The 22,011-nt window shown below is 45.5% G+C and overlaps 1 protein-coding gene and 1 long non-coding RNA gene across 4 annotated transcripts in view; both read right to left on the reverse strand.

Annotated features, from left to right (window-relative positions):
• Positions 1–22,011, reverse strand: part of LOC119181245 (uncharacterized) — a 187,376-nt gene that overhangs the window by 131,741 nt on the left and 33,624 nt on the right. The window contains exon 1 of one of the 2 annotated variants that reach the window (XM_075888992.1): positions 4,475–4,604. The exons of the other annotated variant lie outside the window; for it this stretch is intronic. Within the exon in view, the coding sequence (XP_075745107.1) occupies positions 4,475–4,480 (6 nt within the window). The 5' untranslated portion in view covers positions 4,481–4,604. Of the gene's footprint in view, positions 1–4,474; positions 4,605–22,011 lie in introns of those variants that run through there. 2 annotated transcript variants of the gene reach the window in all.
• LOC142803615 (uncharacterized) lies at positions 9,240–12,134 on the reverse strand. 2 transcript variants are annotated; one of them, XR_012894193.1, is made up of 3 exons: positions 11,525–12,134; positions 11,356–11,469; positions 9,240–11,061 (listed from the first exon to the last, which is right to left on the reverse strand). It is a non-coding gene; the product is annotated as an uncharacterized LOC142803615 (long non-coding RNA). The 2 variants fall into 2 exon arrangements; XR_012894192.1 differs by having other exon boundaries at positions 11,356–12,134.

The raw sequence follows: 22,011 nt of genomic DNA on the forward strand, positions 1-22,011 counted from the left end.
CCCTGGTGAAAATGAGTTGTCGTTCCGGAAATTGAATTTCTTCACAATTTCGCTCTACTTCCTTGCTTCTTCTTCTATTAAAAGGTGAACTTGGTACACAACTGAATCATTTGATTGATATTCACCAAAAACGGCGTCGTGTTATAGCATTAAGTGGATCGTTAGCACTCGTACACAGTCACCTTTAGACAACATTTGTTAGTTATAACTGAAACTGGCAGCTAACTAGTACTGTAACTAAAACCATGTGGCTTAGTGAGAGACTGAGTCAAAATGAGCTGTTTTCGGGAAAACCAAACGCTTTCGGTCAGAAATCAGGCCCCGTACTGAATATTGGTGCAACATTACACAAAGATGCACTCTACGCTTACAAAAGCAATTTAACAATAACACAAAACGCTCGAAACGTTTCAAACGATTAGCTTCTGTAGCGGGTGCGCTTGTATAATAACACGGACATGGGGCCCACGACACCGCCGAACACGCCACCTAATCATAAGTTACCCTCGAGACAACACTCTCTGAGAGGTTCACACATCATCATAGGAAGGAGTCACTCGCCGATGGAAGGACAACGTGTTGTCTACTATCGATAGGACGTCTGGCGTATATAGCTCGGCCTATCTCAGAATATACAGTACGTTGTATAGAAAACGCGTGCCCCCCCCCCCCCATCGGCTTCCGCGGAAGTTCACTTCCTTCCTTCTTCCCTTCCACCATCTGTGCTCTCGACGAGAGAATGAAGCGAAAGAAGGCAACTGTCATCGCAGTTCTCGGCAGGATGCCTTCTGGCATAAGCGTACATATATTCGCGCGCAATGTTGTTTTGGCGTCTCGTATAGGTCAGGAAAATTAAGGGCCACTGTATACATGTACTACGTGCTCTTCCGACGACGCAATAACGAAGAGAAACGTGACTCGGTGGTTTTCCGTTGGTGGCAAGCTTTATGCTATAGATGTGCAGACGTGTGGTATGGTATATATGTGCGGGAACATCTCGTGTTCACAGATCACGTCTAGAAGCACGCTGGGATTCAGGTCATTCACTGCGCTTCCTTTCACACCCGAAAGAGCCTTCTTACCTGCTGATGTTTGCGAAGCAGTTTCTTGAATATTGCAGTTAAAAAGCTCACTAATATATAGTGTTATAGTTTAAAGATGTTTGTAGCATGATTAAGGTTGCAGCCGCAACAATTACATTACCCTAGAATAACTAAGGGGCATTACGCAAATGCTTCCCAAATATAACTACTTTTGGGGCAATGTCAAGTTATAAAGACTTTCACACTCCTTGTTATGGCTGCATTATTGCTTCCCCGATAAAAATTAACGGCGACCCAGAGCAATGCCAATAGCACCCTTTTCTCCAAGCACTTATCTCAGATAGATTGTGTTTTCAAAATGCAATCAGTTTGTCTCTTTCTTACTTTTTGTTTTCTTTGGTTTCTTTGTTTTTGCTGAATGTTGTTAATTACGTTATCTTTCTTGTTTATTCTTCGCATGATCTAATAACACCTGTTGACGTTATCACACTGCCTTACCGAATTTCCGCACTAGGATATCTCACGTGAAATCGAACCTCGACACTCTTAACCTTTATATTATGTCTTCGGTCCACTTGAGCTAAACTTTTATCAAATGCAAGAAATTGTGATCCGATTATAAGGCCCACCCACGTATCAATTTCAAGCACCGAAAGATTTTAACGTGCTCATAGAAACCGAACATCGTAGAAACCGAGCTACCGCGGCAAGGAGCGACGCTTCGGTTGAGCGGCTTTGTACGGCATGGCAGCCGAAGCATTCCCAGGGAACGTTTTTGAAAAATCACGGTTTCGCCAATAGGTGTATTTTTATATCAAATCTCAGCGTGGCAATGAAATGAAGCAATAAAGAAAAAAATTCCATGCGTCATATCAAAGTAACTCAATTTTACGCTCTACGAAAGTGAATGGACGTCCGCATGAGCTCATACGCTCCACCATGTTTGGTTCGTATATGAAATTTTGAAGTTGAGTCGATGTCTCAAGTAGATCGAAAAGTCCGGTCTCAGATGGGATTTTCGTGGATCGACTGCACTTCTCATTTGTTCTGCAAACTTTTATTTCATTTCAAAGAGTCATTGTTGCCTGCGATAGTTTCCCTTATACGCCTCGCAGATATTAAAGACACCATTGAACATTTTTTTAGTTCATGAATAATTTTTTCTTTCTTTCTTTACTCTACGTCATACTCTTGTTGTGTGTGTGTGTGTGTGCGTGTGCGTGTGTGTGTGTGTGTGTGTGTGTGTGTGTGTGTGTGTGTGTGTGTGTGTGTGTACTCAGCGAGCTTGCCGCTTCGAGTGGCCATTCTCAGGAATCATATACTTCTCCGTAACAGCACTTGCGCAGTGACTGGAATCTAAAATTCACTATAGGAAAAGCGAGATAGTTGGACTTTGTACAACGCGAGAATATTTTACGCTGACTCAGTCAAAGAATCGATGCTAAGAAGCAGCGGTGCTTCACTGCTGAAAACGTCCGCCAAAAAATCCGATACCATTCGTCCACGGTTTTGTTTCAATTTTTTTGTTTGTCTACTTAAACGTTCGGTTCGCTGCTATTTTCTTGTTAACAGGCGTAATATTGCATGAAAAAGCTAGTACATTAGGTTGAGACCTAGTGTTTTCCCTTTTTTTTTTTTGGCCCCGAGCATGAGTTAACATATTGTGCCGATAAACACTGAGTACATCGAGACAAGTCAAATGGCCTTTACTGATCGTATACTAAGTATAGCATTTTAGCGTTGAAATGTTCGTCTTAAAAGGTTGAAGAATCGTTTTAGGATGTTGTAAGCAACGCAAGCACCTTGACACCAATCTGGGAATCAACTTTTCAGCATGTACTTTTTTACCCCTCATCAATGGCCAAAAATATAATCTGTAAACTGTCTGCACTCACCGTAATTGTGTTGGGTTGCCGCCTCAAATGCAACGAGAAAATACAAGGTTTTCCCAAACATTTATATACGTTAGACAACACACTCACCACACAACACCCAGGGTCCTTGAAAAAAAAATGTGGAAGCTACGTGTTGATTTTGTGAATTTGTACAAATGTCTCGTTGCTTCTTTTGTTTTCTTGTTGTGTATTTCTTTCAAAACTTAAAGGGTGATGTAGCCTATTTAGGCACATTTCGGGCCTTTTGCTGCGTCTCATAAGACAATTGTAAATTATCTTCAATAAAGTCTGAATGAATGAAAATCAATGAATATTGAGCAAAAAAATGAAGTTTGTCGTTTGTTCTCCCCCTCACCCATACATCACTCCCACTGACCCCCACTTCGTTTTCCCTCGACGTAGCTATACGATACTATAGATGGCCTGCACTTACGTCACTCAAAACAGCCGCGTTGTAGTACCACCATGATGTAGCGCGAATTTCGTTATATCAAGTTAGCGTTATCAATATTTAACACGCTGGTTACTTCATTCTTTATGAACAGAGACCCAGTAACTGTCTAGCGAAGCCGTTATCACGCCGAAGCAGGTTAGCGGCGTGTGAATATAAGTGGCTTGACGTCACCTAAGCATCCATATTAACGAGACAGCGTTAAAGAGCTCATTGCGCAGAAATTCCGGAATCGGCATCGTTCGCTGTGAGCGAAAAAATCGTCATCTTATGCGTGACTGAAAAATCGAGAACCATACAACGAAAATGAATTATAAGAAAATCCCTGGTCAGAGAGGAGATCGAACCCGGGCTGTTTGCATGGCAAGCGAGTTTTCTACCACACGGCTACACGGCTGCTAGTGAATACAGTGAAAAGAACTTCCTGTGCTTGGAAATGCAGTGAAAATAGCTTTCATGCTTTGCAAACATACGCAGCCTGTATACATGCTTCACAATGCAACATGAAATATTGCAGTAATAATGCGTGGTACAAGCGCACATTGCCATCGCGCGTCAGAACATGTTATTATCATAATGGTTTCGTGGTTTAAGTGTCAACCAGTACAAAAGGCACGAACGCGTCTGCACTGATTCTCTTGAGGTCACGTAGTGGGTGCATAGCAAGTTCTAAAGTGTTTTATGCACTAATTGGTTGAAGTACGCACTAGGAACAAAATATCACTATTGCGTTCAACTCCTACAGATGTGAAGCTTAAGGGTCTACTATATTTTGTCACTTCATGACGTTACGAGCAAGCTATTCGTACAAAGCGAAGTTACGCCATACCCTCTACCTTCTTTTTCATTTTCCTACCTCTCATTTGACTCACCCTCATTTTGTTTTCCCACTCCATTGCTATATTACACTATGCATGGTTATGCCATGGCCCACTTCGAATTGGAATAGACAGCTGCATGCGCCGAGCTGCATGCGCCGGCATGAGCCGGCGGCTACGGCTGAAACTCAAGCAGCTCCCCTGGTACGTATGTTATTATAACCATTATTCGTGCAGAATCCGTGGCTGCAAATGTATAGTACTCACAGGCATTTTGATTTCCTAGTCAACGCTGCACTCGGCAAAGAAGTTCATTCCTATCCATCTAGGCACTTATTTTCAAACTTCCGCGACAAACGCCGATCGCAACAGCAGTCGCCCGCTTCGATGCGAGCGTGGCCGGCGAGCCGGTCTCGTTGCACCGAGAAGCGAAATTGATAAGACCTCTGTTTACGCTTCTTATCGGTAGGTAGGCCCGTCGACCAACTTTTTACATACAAGCCTGCCCTTTCTTTTTCTCCGAGTTATTGCTTAGGCTTACGTTTACACTCTCAACCCTCACACGTTTCTTACGTCTCTCCGGCCCTTCGACTTCTCTCTGTCTTTCTTGTATGACTTGTTTAACAGAAGGGCGTCGTAAGAAGCAGTACGGAATGGAAAATACTGGTGCACGTTTCTCTCAACACAGTTGGCGTAGCCAGGTGTGGTTGTGTTAGGGGACTGAAACCCCCCGAAAGTTTTTTCACTTCTACATTGGTGTAGATACACGTACGCATAAAAACGGACGCACAAACATGCACTAAACTATGATTGAACAGCACCCGCAAAAGCCTTCGGGTGCGTCCTTGTTCAACACAAGCTGAATCGACCAACAGTACACACTTCTCTTTCCGTCCGATTCCATCGAATACTATGCAAGACGAAAGAGCACCACGATACGGAGTAACAGCGACATCCATAAATGTAATTAGTTTCTAGCCCATCGTACGCTACGCTGTCTCTAAACGCGAGGTGACGGCCGCTCAAGCGGCCGTCACCTCGCGGCCGCTCAAGCGCACAGCAGCCTGTACATGATTGTGTACATCCGCTCCGAGAATCACCGCTTTCAACAACGCCACATGGCCCAAAACTGAACAGGGATGGCTAAACAGATTACGAACTGCCAAGTTCACTAGCAGCTAAAGTCGGCTACAACGTAATAATAAATACGAGCTACGCTTGCCCTTATCACTGTATACTACCCAGAGATCCATCCGATCACATTTGCTGATTTGCGTAACGTTAAACACTTTTCACGTTTGAGATAGTTGTGTGTGTGCGTGAAAAACATTTATTTATGGAGAGTTTGCAGGCCCATAAGGGCCCTTTACAAAGGGAGAGTCCTTATTCCGGGACCCCGCTGAACAAGGCCGCTACCCGTGCCTGCTGGACTAAAGCTCTTTGAGTATCTAGCCCTGAGCGATTGAGTAGGGCTGCCTCCCAGGCCTCTATAGTGGGGGAAGGGTTAAGGTTAAGGGAAGCATTTATCTGACATGCCCACACCATGTGAAAGTTATCGGATACCTCCCCACAGTGAGGGCACCACCCATCGCCTTTCGAGTCAAAATGCTTTACTATTGCAGGACATAACATGATGTTGGTTTGCAGGCGCCTTAGGGTTCGCTCATCGCAGGCCCTTAGCAGGCATCGGGAAAAACCGATATCGTTTTCAATAATGCAACATAACTTTTTTAGATGGCAGAAGCGGTTGACTGGTCTTTGGGCAGGAAAAGCGTTGGTGAGGTGCCCGGTGGCTAAATGCGCGGGCGGCCGCATCTGCAGCCTCGTTACCCCTAAGGCCCTGGTGGCCCGGAGTCCAAACGATGCGTTTGGGTGAGGGGCCTGAATCCTTAACGACTCGCTTTAAAATATGGTAGGCTAAAGGTGACAACTCGCCCGCCAGATAATTTTCAAAGGCTCCGCGTGAATCCATAAGGATTACTCTAGAGTAATCTCATAAGGATTACTCTAGAGTATTCTAGAGTAATCCATAAGGATTACTCTAGAAACCGGGTGCGAGGCGGCAAGCGCTATTGATACCTCCTCAGAGCGCGGGGAGTTGGAAGCCCGATAGGAGAGCCGGTTAACGCGTTGGTCCTGGTGAACTACGGCGGCCGTGTAGAATCCAGCGGGTGACGGCCCTGCCGCATCAACGTAGTATACACCCGACTTAGATCCGTATTGGTGTTCGAAGGCCAGTGTACGCGCCCCTCGTCTGCCTTCGTGTGTCTGCGAGCGCATGATTCGTGGAAGGAATGGAACCCAGAGCTTGTGGCGCCACAGTTCAGGAAGTTTGCATGACTCCTCTGGAATGCAGTCATGTTTTATGTGCAGGCGGCCTAACAGGTGGCAGCCGGATACCGTATGTGAAAGTCGCGTATATTGGTTGACGGGATGCGCCTCCTTCCATTCCTAATAAAAGTTGCCCCCCTCCCCGCTTAGAGCTGACAACTTGGCATTGGAGGTGGTTACCGGTAGGTCTAAAGCTCGCTTTGTAGCCTTCCTAACACTGGTGTCGATGCGCTGGTCGTGTTGCTTCGTAATGCGAAGGTAGGGTACGGAGTAGAGGATCTAGCTTAGTACAAAGGCATAGACGAGTCACAGCGTATTTCTGCCCCTCAACCCTCCGCGTTTGTTGGAAAGATGGTTGTCGTACCAACAAAAGAAAGCTGCCAGTTCCGCTTAGAATAAGTGAATATGGGCTTCTTTTTTTTTTCGCCGAGTCTCTTGTAGAATCTTCCAGTCACTTGTCGCATTCTGTGGTCTTATTTGCCTTCGTGTAGCGAATATAGTTGTTATAGAGATCATCACGTTCACTAAAAACGTATTTGTCGACTACTTCGAGTGGTTGATGCTTGCAGTGAAGCGTACGTTGGGGAATAATCAATGTCGACTTCCAATGGCAGATTCAGATCAAGTTTTTCTGCTCTGAGCGGAGCAATCACATTCCAATGGCGCATCGGGAGCGTGAATTGTGTGTTCCAACGTCAAATAGAGAGCAACCGCAGATCACGGATTGCTCCGTGGAGCAAGAGTTCTTGCTCAGCAAAAATCGGCGGATTTGACCGGAAGTTCAAGTGACGTATCCTGTACGCCCGCCTTTCATCCAATCACCGATGGATGTCCCGAAGACTCTTTGCACTCTCTCGCCCGGTCTCGTGCTCCTTTGCTACATTTCCGATCACTAAGAGGTTCTGTCTGTCAAGACGCGCGCGTTCCAATCACAGATTTGGCGAGAGATATCCCGCTCGGATCGGCGTGCTCTATTCGCGATCCGGCCCATGCAGTGCTCGCGATCTGCCATTGGAATTCAACACAAGTAAAGTTACTCACACACCAACAAACGCGCATTACCGATAATATTATCTGGGGTGTAACGTCTGAAAACCACAATATAATTGCGAGGGACGGGGTAGTGGACAGTTCTGGAAATTTTGACCATCTGGTGTTGGTCGTCGAACAGTACATGGGCCTCAACTTTTTTGCCTCTAAAGACATGCGGTCACCGCAGCCGGTTTTGAGCCGAGGACATTCGGGCCAGCAGCTGAGCACCGTAAATGGTGCACCACCATGACGAATAAAAACGCGCGTTCAATTGGAGACTACCCTGAACACAACGTTAAGAACTAAATAAGCGTGTTCATTCATAATTGCGCATACTGTTGCTGTACAAAATAAATAAGGTGATGATTTCAACTCTACTTCGCGTTGGATTGCCATTGCCTTATTGAAGTTAGAATAATTTTTCAGGAATGACAAAATTCAGTGACTTTTCACTTCTTTTGGACTTCTTCACAAAAGTCACGTTACTTTTTTTGGGGGAGGGGGAGGACCTGGGAGGGGGGGGGTCATTTTGAGCTTGTTCGCTCCTTATAACAAGTGAATAACAGTGTTTAGAATAAATTGTGAACGCTTTAGAGCACTACAAATGCTGTCCCGGTCTATATAATGGCACGGGCTGTGTGCTAAGTAAAATGTTTACTCACAGACAGTGCATATCGATACCATTTGAACAGAGCAGAACATGCACTTGTATATACAGAAAAATTTGCTAAACAAAATTTGTATACATATGTACATTACATATGGTAAACAAAAAGTACAAATAAAACCTCCGTTTTGCGTATTTGCGTTTAGAAAAGTTGGTAACAATTTGGTGTACTTGGTACTATACAATAGAAGAGCATAAAGCCGTCCCGTGAGTCTCACACTTGGTGAGGCCATGTTGACAAAAATTTCGCCGTGAACGAGTTCACGACAGGTGCGACGGAACCACATCGTAAGACGGAACCACACTTATACGAACCACGTCAGGTGAAATAACGTGTATTTAGATAAGCGTTGAATCACTTCGAGAACTGTGCACCTAACTATGGGAGAGTATGAGCTGTCCCAATTACAGGTAAAACATTGCATTGTGTTTATAACAAATGTTCGATGATTTAAAGTACCATGTACTCTACTATGGGAGAGCTATAAGCTGTTCCAGTCCTCGGGAATTATGGCCAGCGATAGAAAGCCCTGGTGTGTTTAGAAAGAGTGGTTAACGATTTTGAGTACCAGGTACTCTACTATGGGAGAGCATGAAACCGTCCCGTACTCAAGGACCGTCACGCATGGGGGGGGGGGGGGGTCAGAAAAAGTGGGTAACGATTTAGAGCATAGAGAAATAAAAAAACGTGAAGAGTGGACACTCCCATAGAGCCCAGCGGCCCAATCGACTCTTGCACACCTAGTGGTTGATGAGAGCAAGTGGCGTGCGCTTCCGGTTTCGGTTTCACTGGCGCAAATTTTGAATTACTTTGCATAACCGACGTTTGGCTATGACGAAAATTCATGATTTCAGACCACTATTCATCGCCCAAATGGATAGTTTTTGTAGGTCGTTTTGATTTAGCGATTCCCTGTTTTGTTTTGTTCAGTGGTTCGTGCGAATCGGTCGTGACAGTAATTTTTATTTCGATTAAGTTATAATAAAAAGAGATGCAGGTAATGATAATTCACTACGGTTTTATTCATCGCGCTTGTGTTTTTCTTTTGGAACAAGTGATCAATGTATATATCAGTCAAAGAAACAGAGCATCCGCAATGTTTTATTCAAAGGCAAGGTAGAGTATGAGAATATAAAAAGCACAATATGACAAAGGTAGACAACAAATGCATCTCGCCTTACAAATAAATTGTAACAAATATTGTAACAAATACATAGAGAACACAGACAACGCACACATCGCTAGAGTTGGCAGAAGCCGAGAAGCTGGTGAAGTATGACACACCGGGCCAGTGGGTAAGTAAGGATCTATGGCAAAAACACAGCGCACAATGCTGATGAAGAAGGAAGAAGTGACATATACACAGCAATGAAGTCGCGAATCACGCCTGGGCTTAACCGAAATAATGCATAGAAAAAAAGAGCGCACAGAAACCACACGACACAATATAGCAGAAAGGCAAAGGTGCAGTGTGCTGGCTGTGCTTAAGAACAGCTAGTCCAAAATGAAAAAAAGCAGACTTGATGCCTGCTTGTCCTCAGAAAGGTAGGGCTTTGCAGCTTGCTCACTACGTGAAAGACAAACTTTATGCTACAACACTGGCAGGTCTTGTGGCTTTTGTTATGCGTCGCCTTCATCAAAAACTAAAGATCCCAAGTGATTTGCGTCTGGGTGTTGCTGTGACGCTTGCGAGCTAAAATAGATTGTAGTCATCACTTTATCCAGAATTGTGGACTTTAATTGGTGCTACGAGAGCGGTATTACAGGGCTAATAAATAGCAGAAGGAAACCACTTTGGCTCATTATTTTTCACAAAGGCTCTACATCGTACGTTATCACTCACAAGCTATATAAAAATAAAATGGCAGCGTCCGCAGCCCCATCAAACGCTACAAGTTTGGGTATTCTTTTGAAAATTTTGATGGGCAAGATGAGGAGATTGATGAGAAGCTAAAATACGAAAAGCGTGATAACATGAACCGTGCCCACTTCATACTGTGTTCCTTACCCGCTCGAAGACATTTCAACAAGCGGTTTTGTTATCGATATATTACTTGAGCTGGAGAGATAAAGCATACACAGTGACCAAGCGACCCACAGTAAAGTGTACAGTTCGCCCGTATTTGCTACAAAAAATACAGACAGGATACCCAACATTCTTTTTAAGGTTATGCAAATCACTTCGAGCGAATACACAGTGTTCGTACTCCTCATAGCGGGTAACCAAAACAATGAATGCAACGAAGGAGTGGTTAGTCCAGTTGAACTGAATATAAGCATATAAGACCATAATGAAGTCTGCTGTAACGAAGTAATAACATAACAAAGCTATTGCAGGATTCGGCTCAACTCGAATACTTTAGTGTAAACCCGCCGCTAATTGCTAACCTTTGAACTTGTCAAGCTGTATGCCCGAGATTGAAGACTGGAACCTAACCCTATCTTAGTTTCGGTTCACAAAACGCACATGCCAACATAAACGAACCCAGCAAAACATTTTCAAAAACTTCGCGCGACACGCAGCAGAGCAGAAATGAAAATCGCCAACACTTGAAAGATGGTGATACAAAACATCGCACACTTTCAGGTGATGTGCAGTGGCCTCAATCATGGCAAGAAAGTGAGATTTAAGTTGATGTACGTATGCAAAAGCGGCTTCTGATGGCACAGTAAGATTCCCAAAAAGTTTGCTGGAGACGTGGTATGCTTTGAGCATTGTGAAATACTGGTGGGTCCGCTGTGCTGCTACTTTGACTTGTAGATGTTTAATGGTTTGCTTGTACTTCATTAATGGAGACATTGTCGCTGGCACACAGGAACGCACTGCAATAAACAAAAAATGTATGTAAAAGCGAAGAAAAACTAATCCCATACGAGCACTTTCCTCGCTCTTTCAGACCCAAGGTGCACAACTTTCTGTGGTGCAAAGTTTTCGATTCCACTACCTAAAAACAAACCACTCACAATGTTGACAATGCACAAAAAAATGAAAATCACTGAGAGCCCACCCCTACATTTTGTAAGTGCACACGTATTGTCCTTTTGAGGATAGTTTCCTCAGAATGTCCTAAACATAAAATAGCACATTAAAAACTGCTGCAATAAAAGCATAGTCACCATTATCTCTAAGGCACTCAGGCGTGGAGCTGTTGGCGGAGACGTCTTCTGGAGGGTCTTGTGAAGCTTGTTCAGTGCCTCGGACAGTGCTGTCGGAACAATCTTGCGAGCGGCCTGCGGAAGTCTCTATATCAATCCACTCTGGTGTTGAAGTGAACATACAACTTACCGGCCACACAGGTTCCTTTTGTGACAGCTGAACGACTGGTTAAGGTTTTCTCCGGCAAGACGAAATCAGCAAAAATTCTTTCACCCGCTACAAGGGAGCTGCCACCTGCAGAGGTTTGGTCAACAGTCAATTTGGGTAAAAAAAAAAAAAGAAATCGCGACACTGAACGCACCCTGTTCATCGGGGCACCTCAATGTGTGGGAGCTGCTTTTTGAAGCCTCTACCGCAGGTCCTGAAGAAATGAAATTACGACAATGTGTCAGTAAGAGGCTTAAAATAACACAAACTGAAGCTCATCCGCACCTTGCAGTGCAGCTTCTGCAGCCATGTCGCAGTCACTACTTGAAGCGACGCTCAGAGAACCTGCATATATGTGCAGTTGGTACAAGTTACAAAGCTTGTAGCATGGGGAAACTTAAACAGCTCTTTCAAACGCATAAATTGGTCGAACGTGGAAGAAAAGAGACGGCACCAACTAGGAAACAAGTAATTTGTGATTTTTGGAATTATCAACAGTGGCAGCTTTCACTGATGAAAGGTATACGTACATGTGCACTCAGGCTTGAAGATAACGTGAAATAGCCCTTTAAAGTCTTTCAAAACAAGTTGCGCAGGTTCAGAGCATCAAAACATGACAGAAATGTAAAGCTGCTGTTAGGAAGGTAATAGCCCACAATTCACAGAATTTAAAACTTTCCAAGTGTTACTTCTGTAGTGAGGTTTCTCCATCGGCTACAAAGATCTTCACGGTTAACTGTCGCCACTGATTCAATACAAGTGGCTGCTATTGCACATATTTGAGTTTCAGTCAATCACTTACATGGTGCAGCTGGTTGCACACTGGGAACAGCCATTCTTGTAAGCCTTGTGTGCCCAGGGTCCATGAAACTTTGAGCAGTAAAATGGTCGCTACAAACCCTGTACGTTGCGTACAATAGGCTGGCCGGCTTACTTAGGAGATCATCGCGTCCAACATACTGCATCCATGCTTTCATCCTGCATTGGCAATGAACTACCAGCTGAAAGGGGAAGTGCTTGAATAGTGATTTTTTATTGTTACCCTCACTGAGCACGTACGAACAGTAAGCCTAAAGACATGCAAACCATACAAAAGCTTTAACACACCTACCGTCCCGTGGTATGCGGAAGAAACTCGTCCCAGGATTCTTGTAGGTTCTGCCATTGTTGAAGCACCACGATACACAGCAGTAGCTGCCGTAGCTTGGACCGCCGGACGGCATGGCATCAGCGCGGTCTGAAAATGTTAGTAAGTGGATGCTTCGCTGTCAAATTACGAAAAAGATATGTGCACGTCATAAGTGTACCAACAAACCCCTTTGAATGATTAGCTATATCGATGCACAATACAAAACCAGTGATACATCTCTGACTCATAAAACTCTGACTTGCAAAGATAGACGTCAAGACCACGTACAAAGATCTTCAGAAGTTTCCAGGCCGCTATCTCTTGTAATGCAATGGTATCGCGGCCTGGGAACTTCAGAACACCTTCGTGCGTAAGCAGTATCAGCACAGTACATTGGGAAGAAAAATCGTAGTTCAAATTTGTGCGGTAAAATTATATTGGAAACGTCAAAAAAATTTGTGGGCAGCTTGCACCAGTGGCACAAGGCTAGCGAAGAAACGAAGATGATGGCCACTTGGCTAGTCCAGATTTGCCTCCGGCACACCAAGAATTATTCGTGTTCCGAGCCTTCGGGAAACGCGTCGTGAAGCATGCGAGGCCCAGCGAACTATTCTCAATATTTTGTACCGAGCCACCGAGCCTATGACCTAGCTGCCCAGCTATGCTCAGCGCACAGACGCTCGCGTCCGTGGCAGACGCAGCACGCGTCGCCTCGGCTTGACGCCGTGCCGCCTTTGCTATACTGCATACGTTGCACAATGTTCCCGTCTAGCCGCCGCATAGAGCCACAAACTTTCTTTTTAGCGAACCTCCCAGTCCTTACAAGCTTCAGAAAAAGGTCACAACTGCGTGAATGAGACGCAACGTAAGAAACAAACTCGCACACACGAAGCGCAACGTGTGTGTGTGTGCATCTTTCTATGTTTGTTGCATGGTGTCTTATTCGCGCATGTGTAATCGTTTTCTGAAAAAAATGACCCAACAAGACCAACAACATGTTATTCAACAAGCTTCGCTTGAAAACGTGCCTCACCTGTTATTTCACGCACGAAAACGCCGACGCAGCCGACGTTGACGAAAGCGACGAAAGCTTCTCGCTGTCAGTCATGCATGGGCTTGTCGCTGGGTAGATGGTGTTTATGACAGTACGGCTGAAGAAAAATAATCGCGTAAGGTGTGTTGAATAAATCGTTTTTATGTATAAAGAACATACCAAATTTGGGCGTGTAATTATTAATTTGTGAAAACAATTCTGTTGCATTGATTATAACTGTGTTTTTTTGCGCTTGCGCCCTCTGAAGTTCGGTGGGAGCACTAGTTCGTTACGTAGTCGTGACGCACTTCCTGAGGCCAGGTTTTGCGGAGTGTCCGCTCTTGTCTTCTTCTTTCTCTATGTTTAGAGTACTTGGTACTCTACTATGAGAGAGCTTAAAGCCGTCCCGTGACTATACCGTCAACCTGTGTTTGAAAAAAAGTCTTCAACGATTTCGAGTAATTCGTACTCAACTATGGGAGAGCGGTGAGCCGTCCCGATTACGATATCACCAGAAACGATGACACAGACGACGAAAACGTTTGTACCACGGTTTGTACCGTCAACCTAGACGCCAACTGCATGAAACAATGGTGACACCGACAAACGTTGACAGGGAACTCTATCATCTGCCAATTACCATACGGACACATGTTCATGTCACCAGTTGTTAAGCCAAAAAGTTGAATATCTGCGAAAATTTCATCAAAGATTATGATAGGATTGCTTGGCGCGAGGCCATATTCTAGGCTGGAACAACGAAGCTTTAGTTAATTATACGCGTAGCAGCTGTGTCAGCGCAGAAAACATACTTACGGCGTGATAAAACGCCCGCATGCCCGAATCTGTTACGCATGCGAGTGACAAGGGCGCCGTAGTTCTGTGGGTGGAAGTTGCATTTATGCTTAGGTTGCAGTCGGCGACAGTGTTGTAATATGGGCTTTTTTGGTTCTACATCTTGCAGAGTTGTGTTCGGGATCCCGTGTCCTTATCGTGACCAGATGAATATACAGGCGGACTCATATCCCAACATACACACACTCAGCAAACTCCTGACATCCTGATTCGCTGACCGCTTCCCTTGGTGCGGTGACAGACCGACACTCCGGCACATCACTTGGACTTGCCGACAAAGACCAGCAGAGGGCGACTCACACTTCATCACGCGAAACGAATTTGAAAGGTCGTGGGAGGTGTGACTCACCCGGCAGGACCCGGGAAGCAAGCGGGCAAGCTTGGACCAGACCGAGCGAGCCGCTCAGGCCAATGGGGCTTTGGAATAAGGGCTCCACCCTCGGAAACCTTAGTATGAGGTTTCAATGAATGTTTACTTCTCATCCTCCCGACTGTATGCTCTACGATACCACCACGAGGTTCTTCGGGGGCTTACCCGCTGCTCGATAAGCACACCGTAACGGCGTCTCTTCAACATACACACGTAACTATACAATCCTTGAAGCACATTACTGGCGGAAAGTGAACAAGATTTGTTGAAGTAATGCGGAAAGAACGATGGGAGTGCTTCGAGTCTATTCTTGTGTGATTTCGGTAGCGTTAAGAGAAACGAGACAATAAAGACAGGTTGTCAACCACATGCTATACGACCTATCCGTGCACGCCCTTTCAATCACTCTTCTTTGTTCTCGAGTGGTCACGGTTTTCACCGAAACGAAGAATGAATAGAAAAAAGCTCTAACGAAAGCGATTTCGCAATAACTCAACAAAGCAAACACGTCTTTTATGCACAAGACGACAAGAAGGTGATAGTCATCGTCTTTCTTTTTTTTAGTCAAATGTATTGATCTTTACGGAAACCTTTCCACCCCCAAAGTGTTTTGTAACGTAAGCTACACTGATCGAGATTGAGCAGTTTCGCGTGGATTATCGCACGTTTTGCTGCGCATGCCCGAGGATAAGTGACGTCACATGGCACGAAGCTGGCGCGCCGGAGAAGACCCGGAAACTCCTGGAGCGAGGAGTCACTAGAGTCACTAATGGGCTGGCACTTAACTCGCGTGAGCTCGCTCACTTATTCAGTTCAACCGTCCGTCTGTCCACCTGTCTGTTCGTGTGTACGCCCGTCCCTTCGTCTATCCACCTGTCCGTCCAATCTCAGCTCCAAAAGACCCCTGGACCCACCGACGGGGAAATTAGAGCTGCTTCAAAAACCCTGACGGGTAATGAGGTCAAACTAGAGATACGATCGCTAAAACGTTTACGGGACTCTAATGTATTCAAAGCAAACTACAAATAAGAGATCGCAAACGTTAACTCTTTTTCATGAGAAAATCAGAGTTCATAAAAAAAGGGAGGGAGAGATTTGAGCTATACTGGATTTATCAATAATAGAAGACCGAGAACAAATGATCATTCTGATTACTGACACATTCTGCAAGAAAACAAAATATTGCTATTATGAAATGGTTGTCTATGCACAGAAACAGTCAATGAATCTGGTCAAATGAATGTAAAATAAGTATTATGTAAAAAACAACAAAGCATGGAATGAAAAAGAAGAGAACAAAAAATTAAGAAAGGAAGTTGAAAAAACAGAAAGAAATACAAAGTAAAGGAAAAAAGAAAAGATACAGAAGACAAAACACGAGAGAGTTTCACTTTATGAAAGAGGAAAAAACAACAGAGTGATAAGAGAAAATAAAAAAATGTAGTAAAAATAGGGAGAGGGAAAAGAAAAAAATCTGGAAAAAGAAAGAGAAAAGGAGAGAACGCGAAAAAGAAAGAAAAAAAGCTGAAGCGAAAATTGTGAGAACTATATACATCGCCCTCAAGAAGGGTACAATTCTAGCACCCATCGAAGGCGGTGCGTCACAATTCAAAAATTTCTTCCCCAGATTGAAATGATGCAATTATATCGTTGAAGCTTTGGAAAAAGTTTGCAGAATACGTGCGAGTCAACCACTTATATTGTAAGCAACTTAGCATTCTGTCGCACTTTACAACCTCTAATTATTATATATCAAAAAATCAAACAAAAGTTCAAGAATTATTCCAACTGTACATATCTACTCCGCATCTGCTACTAGAAAAAACTAATAAAACTACTATGCATATCGACTTGAAACAAACGGGGCGTGGGGAGGGGGGCAGTAATCAAAAGTATTTTAGATGTAGGATTTGAAGCTTGAACGAGTTGGTATGGGTTCATCTTGGTTGAACAGCGCACACGGGACGAGGGAGGATTTTTAGAGAGCACTCTTTCTCGAAGAAAAGATTAAATGAACAGACAACTAATCCTAGTCTCACAACAAACAACAAAAGTAAGAACTCCAAGAGGGCCCCATTAAGCTGCGCATCGCAGAAAATCATCACTGAAGATTAAACTCAGCCAAACATGTTAGCAGCAAGAACAACAATGTAAACCAAATAATAGCATTTTTTTTTTGCGGTTCGACAGGGAGTGGAATCCGCTTCTCTTGCATGTCCATCCCCCTAAAAATGTTAGTTCGTTTTCCTTTTCCAATTGGCATTACCTGCTATATGTTTATGGTGTGGGCTAAAGATTATTTTTTCTACCTCACAACAAAAAATGTCCGTTCGTTCTTCCGTCCATTCGTTCCAAGCTCACGCTACAGATATCTTGCATAGCCGAGAGAAGCCACTGCTAATATTTACACTGCCCCTGGGGTCGGGGAGTTGCAAGTTTTCTGCGGCTCACGTAGTTTCGCAGCGTCACCGTAATTGGTCCACCCTTGACCAAGCGAAGGCCTCCGCTCTGGCACGCACTTTATTGGTCGCGATACCTTAGAGAGAGAGAAAATTTAATGCGGAAAGGCAGGGAGGTTAACCAGAAAACATATCCGGTTTGCTACCCTGCACTGGGGAAGGGGTAAGGGGAGACAGAAAAGTAAGAAAAAGAAATGGGAAAGGGAGGAAGAGAAGCACAAACACACACACACACACGCGCGCACACAGTAGTGTCACAATCGTTCAACGAGGCGGGTCGCTCGCAGAAACTTCATCAGCGCCTTCGTTGCTTTCTGGCGTGAAGCTCGATCTTTCCGACATTCCAAGATTGACTGCTCAGAAAGTGGCTGGTCGTCGAGGCGAGCAAACACTGCTGAGAGGGACTGTCGCTGAGAGCTGTACTGGGGGCACTGACATAAAATATGTTCAATTGTTTCGTCATTGTCGCAATGGTCGCATGCAGCGCTGTCTCTCATTCCGATGCGGCAGGCAAAGGCGTTCGTGAAAGACACCCCAAGCCACATGCGGCAGAGAAGGGTCGTCTCGGATCGGGGTAGGCCAGATGGAATAGTAAGTCGTAGGCAGTTGCGTACAGCATAGTCGTAGGCAGTACAGTCGTAGGCAGTTGCAGGCAGTAGCGCTGGCTAGTTGCGTAGGGAAGCTGATGGAGCGAATGATCCTTGCCAGACTCGAGTGGTTCCTAGAACGCCATAGAATATATCCAGACGCCATGGCCGGTTTTCGTCGTCTTCGGAGCTCCATTGACAATGTCATTGACCTGGTGACCTACGTACAACACCAGAAAATGAGCAGACGGTTATCTGTCGCACTATTTTTAGATGTCAAAGGAGCATATGACAATGTTTCTCACGAAGCCATACTTGACGCCCTCGAGTCAGTTGGTTTGGGTGGGCGAGTGTACCGCTGGATCCAATGCTACCTACATATGAGATCATTGTTTATGCAAACTGATGATGGGCCGACTTCTGAACATTATACACACCGTGGTGTTCCTCAAGGTGGTGTATTGAGCCCCACACTGTTCAACCTGGTTCTGATCGGTCTCGTGGAACGCATACCAGATTCTGTGCAGATATCTCTCTATGCAGATGATATTTGTGCCTGGACGTCAGGTGTAACACGTCCTCAGGTACGTGCGAGACTCCAGAAAGCAGCGAATTCAATATCGGCGTACCTTAGAGAACAAGGCCTCGAGATTTCTCCTGAGAAATCGGCGCTGGTCGCGTTCACGCGGAAGGCAATGACGTCATATCCCATCGCCATCGATGGACACAGTGTCTGCTACGCCAGGACCCACAGGTTTTTGGGGGTCACGATCGATCGAAATCTCTGCTGGAGTCCCCATGTGGCCACTCTAAAGAAGCGCCTAACGGCCATCGCACAACTTTTCAAGTTCCTCGGAGGCAAAACGTGGGGCACATCCGTGCACGCGATGTTGCATTTGTACAAAACGCTGTTTCTGGGGTACCTGCGGTATAGCTTGCCGGTTCTGACGAACGCTTGCAAAAGCAGTATACGCACAATAGAAAACGCCCAGGGCCAGGCACTCAGAGTTTGTCTTGGATTACCACGCTGTACATCAACAGCGGAAACCATCGCAATCGCCAAAGATCATCCGACCACAGTGCACATTACTTTGGAGGTGCTTAGAGCTCATATTAGACACCTTGCTCGCGCCCCTGCCCACCACCTAGCTTCGCTTCCAGAAGATCGACCGAGTGCCTCCTTCTGTAAGAGAGTATTGACTTTCCGTGAGTGCCTTCCAACAGTCTACACGCCTCCGGAACGGATACTAACACCTCCTTGGTGCTTGGACCGACCAAAACTGCGCTTGACAGTGCCGGGGATTCGCAAGAAGGCGGAGCTCTCGGCGCCAGCTTTAAAGCAGATGATTCTACTCATGCTACACGAAGAATACAAAGATCATGTCAAACTTTACACGGATGGCTCGACAACTGTTGGAGGATCTGCAGGAGCTGTGATCTTCCCAGCAAGAGCCGAAACCATCCAGTTCAGAACGTCACACAAGACGACATCGACAGCCGTGGAGCTCGCGGCACTCCGCAGCGCACTCCGCAGGATTGATCGAGAGACACCACAAAAATGGAGCATTTTTACTGATTCGAAACCAGCTCTCCAATGTCTACACAATGCTCTACGTCGTGGGCCTCAAGACCAATTGGCGCTCGAAATACGACAACTGTACCATCACCTAATAGACGAAGGACATGACATATCTTTTCAGTGGTTACCAGGCCATTGCGGCATCATCGGTAACGAGCATGCCGACGATGCAGCTAAGAATGCTCACGAAAATGGAGTGATGGAACCTATTCCACTATCAAGAAGCGACGCAGCAGCAAAGATTAATACGCTTGCGCAGGATGTCGCAAGGTCTATGCGGAATACGCCCGGTTTTCTCCACACCCGCCTTCACCGCCTGGCGATACCTTAAGTTAAGCAAGGAATATAGTGGACAAGGAGGAGCAGGCTTCTACGTAGCTCCGCCCTGTACAAGCGTATCCTGACTGTCATGCATTCCCACGGCCGGGCCAATGGGCTGGCCCTGCCGATCCCGACATGGGACTAGCCGGGTGCGTGACGAGTTCGTGTCCTCGTCGGACCTTCAATTAAACGATTTCACTCACTCACGTTATGGCGTTTCGATGTGATGTCACACGATGTGACATCACGTGACTACCTGCCTCTTCGCATGTAACGCTACCGGAGCCCTATCCCGCCACCGCAACAGTGGGATAGAGCTGTTCCTTCCGACCTACCGTTCTCCACGGCAGCGTAAATAAACTACTTGACGTCACCAAGACATAAAGATGCAACGCTTGCTTCTCGAGATGCCCCGCCGCGGTGGTCCAGTGGCTAAGGTAATCGGCTGCTGACCCGCAGGTCGCGGGATCGAATCGCGGCTGCGGCGGTTGCGTTTTCAATGGAGGCGGAATTGCTGTTGGCCCGTGTGCTCAGATTTGGCCGCACGATAAAGAACCCCAGATGGTCGAAATTTCCGGAGCCCTCCACTACGGTTTCTCTCATAATCATAGGGTGGTTTTAGGACGTTATACCCCACATATCCATTATCAGTCAATCAATGCTTCTCGAGATGACTATAAAAGTGAGCGCCCATTCAGAGAGGAACGTGACGTGCAACTAGGTCACCCGATAGCACACGAGCATTCTATATAAGCGGTACAAACTTCCGAACACCAGAGATCACGAAAACGTGCGTGATCCATTGGAGGTTATTCGCCCCCGGTGATGGCACTTTATAAAAGGTTTACCGTGTCTTCATTCTATGCACGTGTTTTCACAAGTAATAGACCAACGCAATACACCAGCTTGAGGGATCACGGGAAAGATGAACTCAACAAGAAACGTGACTGGTTGGTGACGTATTATCGTAATTGTGCTCCACTGAAATCATCAGACAAAAAAAAAAGTAACACCCCACACTTTACGAAGGCGGAATCAAAGAACACGAGGAACAAACGCTAACCAAGTGAAGTGTTCAAGTCCAGAGCTATAGACCTTGACATATGTCTATAGCCTTCGTAGGCCTCAATGTAGGTCTATAGCATTGACGTATATATGAGGTGGGAGTATGGCGGCCATCCTAGCACAGTTCTCATGTTTCAGTACGCACCAACAAGCCCGCACCACGGGAAAGACAACAACACAGCTCTCTATCCCTGCTGCTTCCAATTATAACCTTCGCGTAGCGAATGAGAGAAAAAGTGCTGACAGGAACAGCCTTACGTCGCGTCATCATCAGCAGCAGGCGAAGCACCTGTTCGGCGTCAATTCCGCAGGACAAAATAACTTCTCTTATAACAATATCCGATTACCCGGCTGATTTCCTCGCTGTAAGCACGCGTAGGTTTTCCTAATCTCATCTGACTAGCCCTCTAACAAGCTGCCATCCGACAGTTGCTTCGCTTGACTCGTCTTCCGTTATTATGTTAGGGCTTCCTCCGGTAACCAATTTTGCCGCATTACATGGCCTACCTAAGCAGCACTCTTTCTGCCTCTTATTCTATTTCTTTCAGCCAAGCGATGGTTATCGCCTCGATCACCATGCACATTATAGCTTCCATTGCATAAGTAGCCTAGCTGACTGGTAATCACACTAAATTTATTGGAGGTTTACGTTACTTGTGCCTTAAGTCAATTAAACAGAACACTGTGCATTACCGCCTGATTTTTATGCATTCGAAGAAGGAATTATAGTCGGTTACACATTAAGAATAAATACAATGCTGTGACCAAGGTGTGTTCACAGTCCTGTATATTGGCACTTTTCTGCCATAATGTTCACGAACCCGAGGTTTATGTGCAATTTATGCTCCACCTTCCAAGCTACTGCGTGCCTGGCACTCACCGGGGCAATAGAGTATAGTTCTAGGGGGTTGTAGTTTCTAACCTTGGGGTGCTTTTTCACTTTTTACAAAGAGAGTCAAGGTGAGGACTAAGGTGCGAACAATAGAAATGGAAATGATAGCTGTAACCTTAAGGGACAAGATGGCGGTGCATGGTGGTAAAAAACACTCATTTGGACTATGTATAAGTGAG

This window comes from Rhipicephalus microplus, chromosome 3, assembly GCF_043290135.1.
Source record: "Rhipicephalus microplus isolate Deutch F79 chromosome 3, USDA_Rmic, whole genome shotgun sequence".
NCBI classification, from domain to species: Eukaryota; Metazoa; Arthropoda; class Arachnida; order Ixodida; family Ixodidae; genus Rhipicephalus; species Rhipicephalus microplus.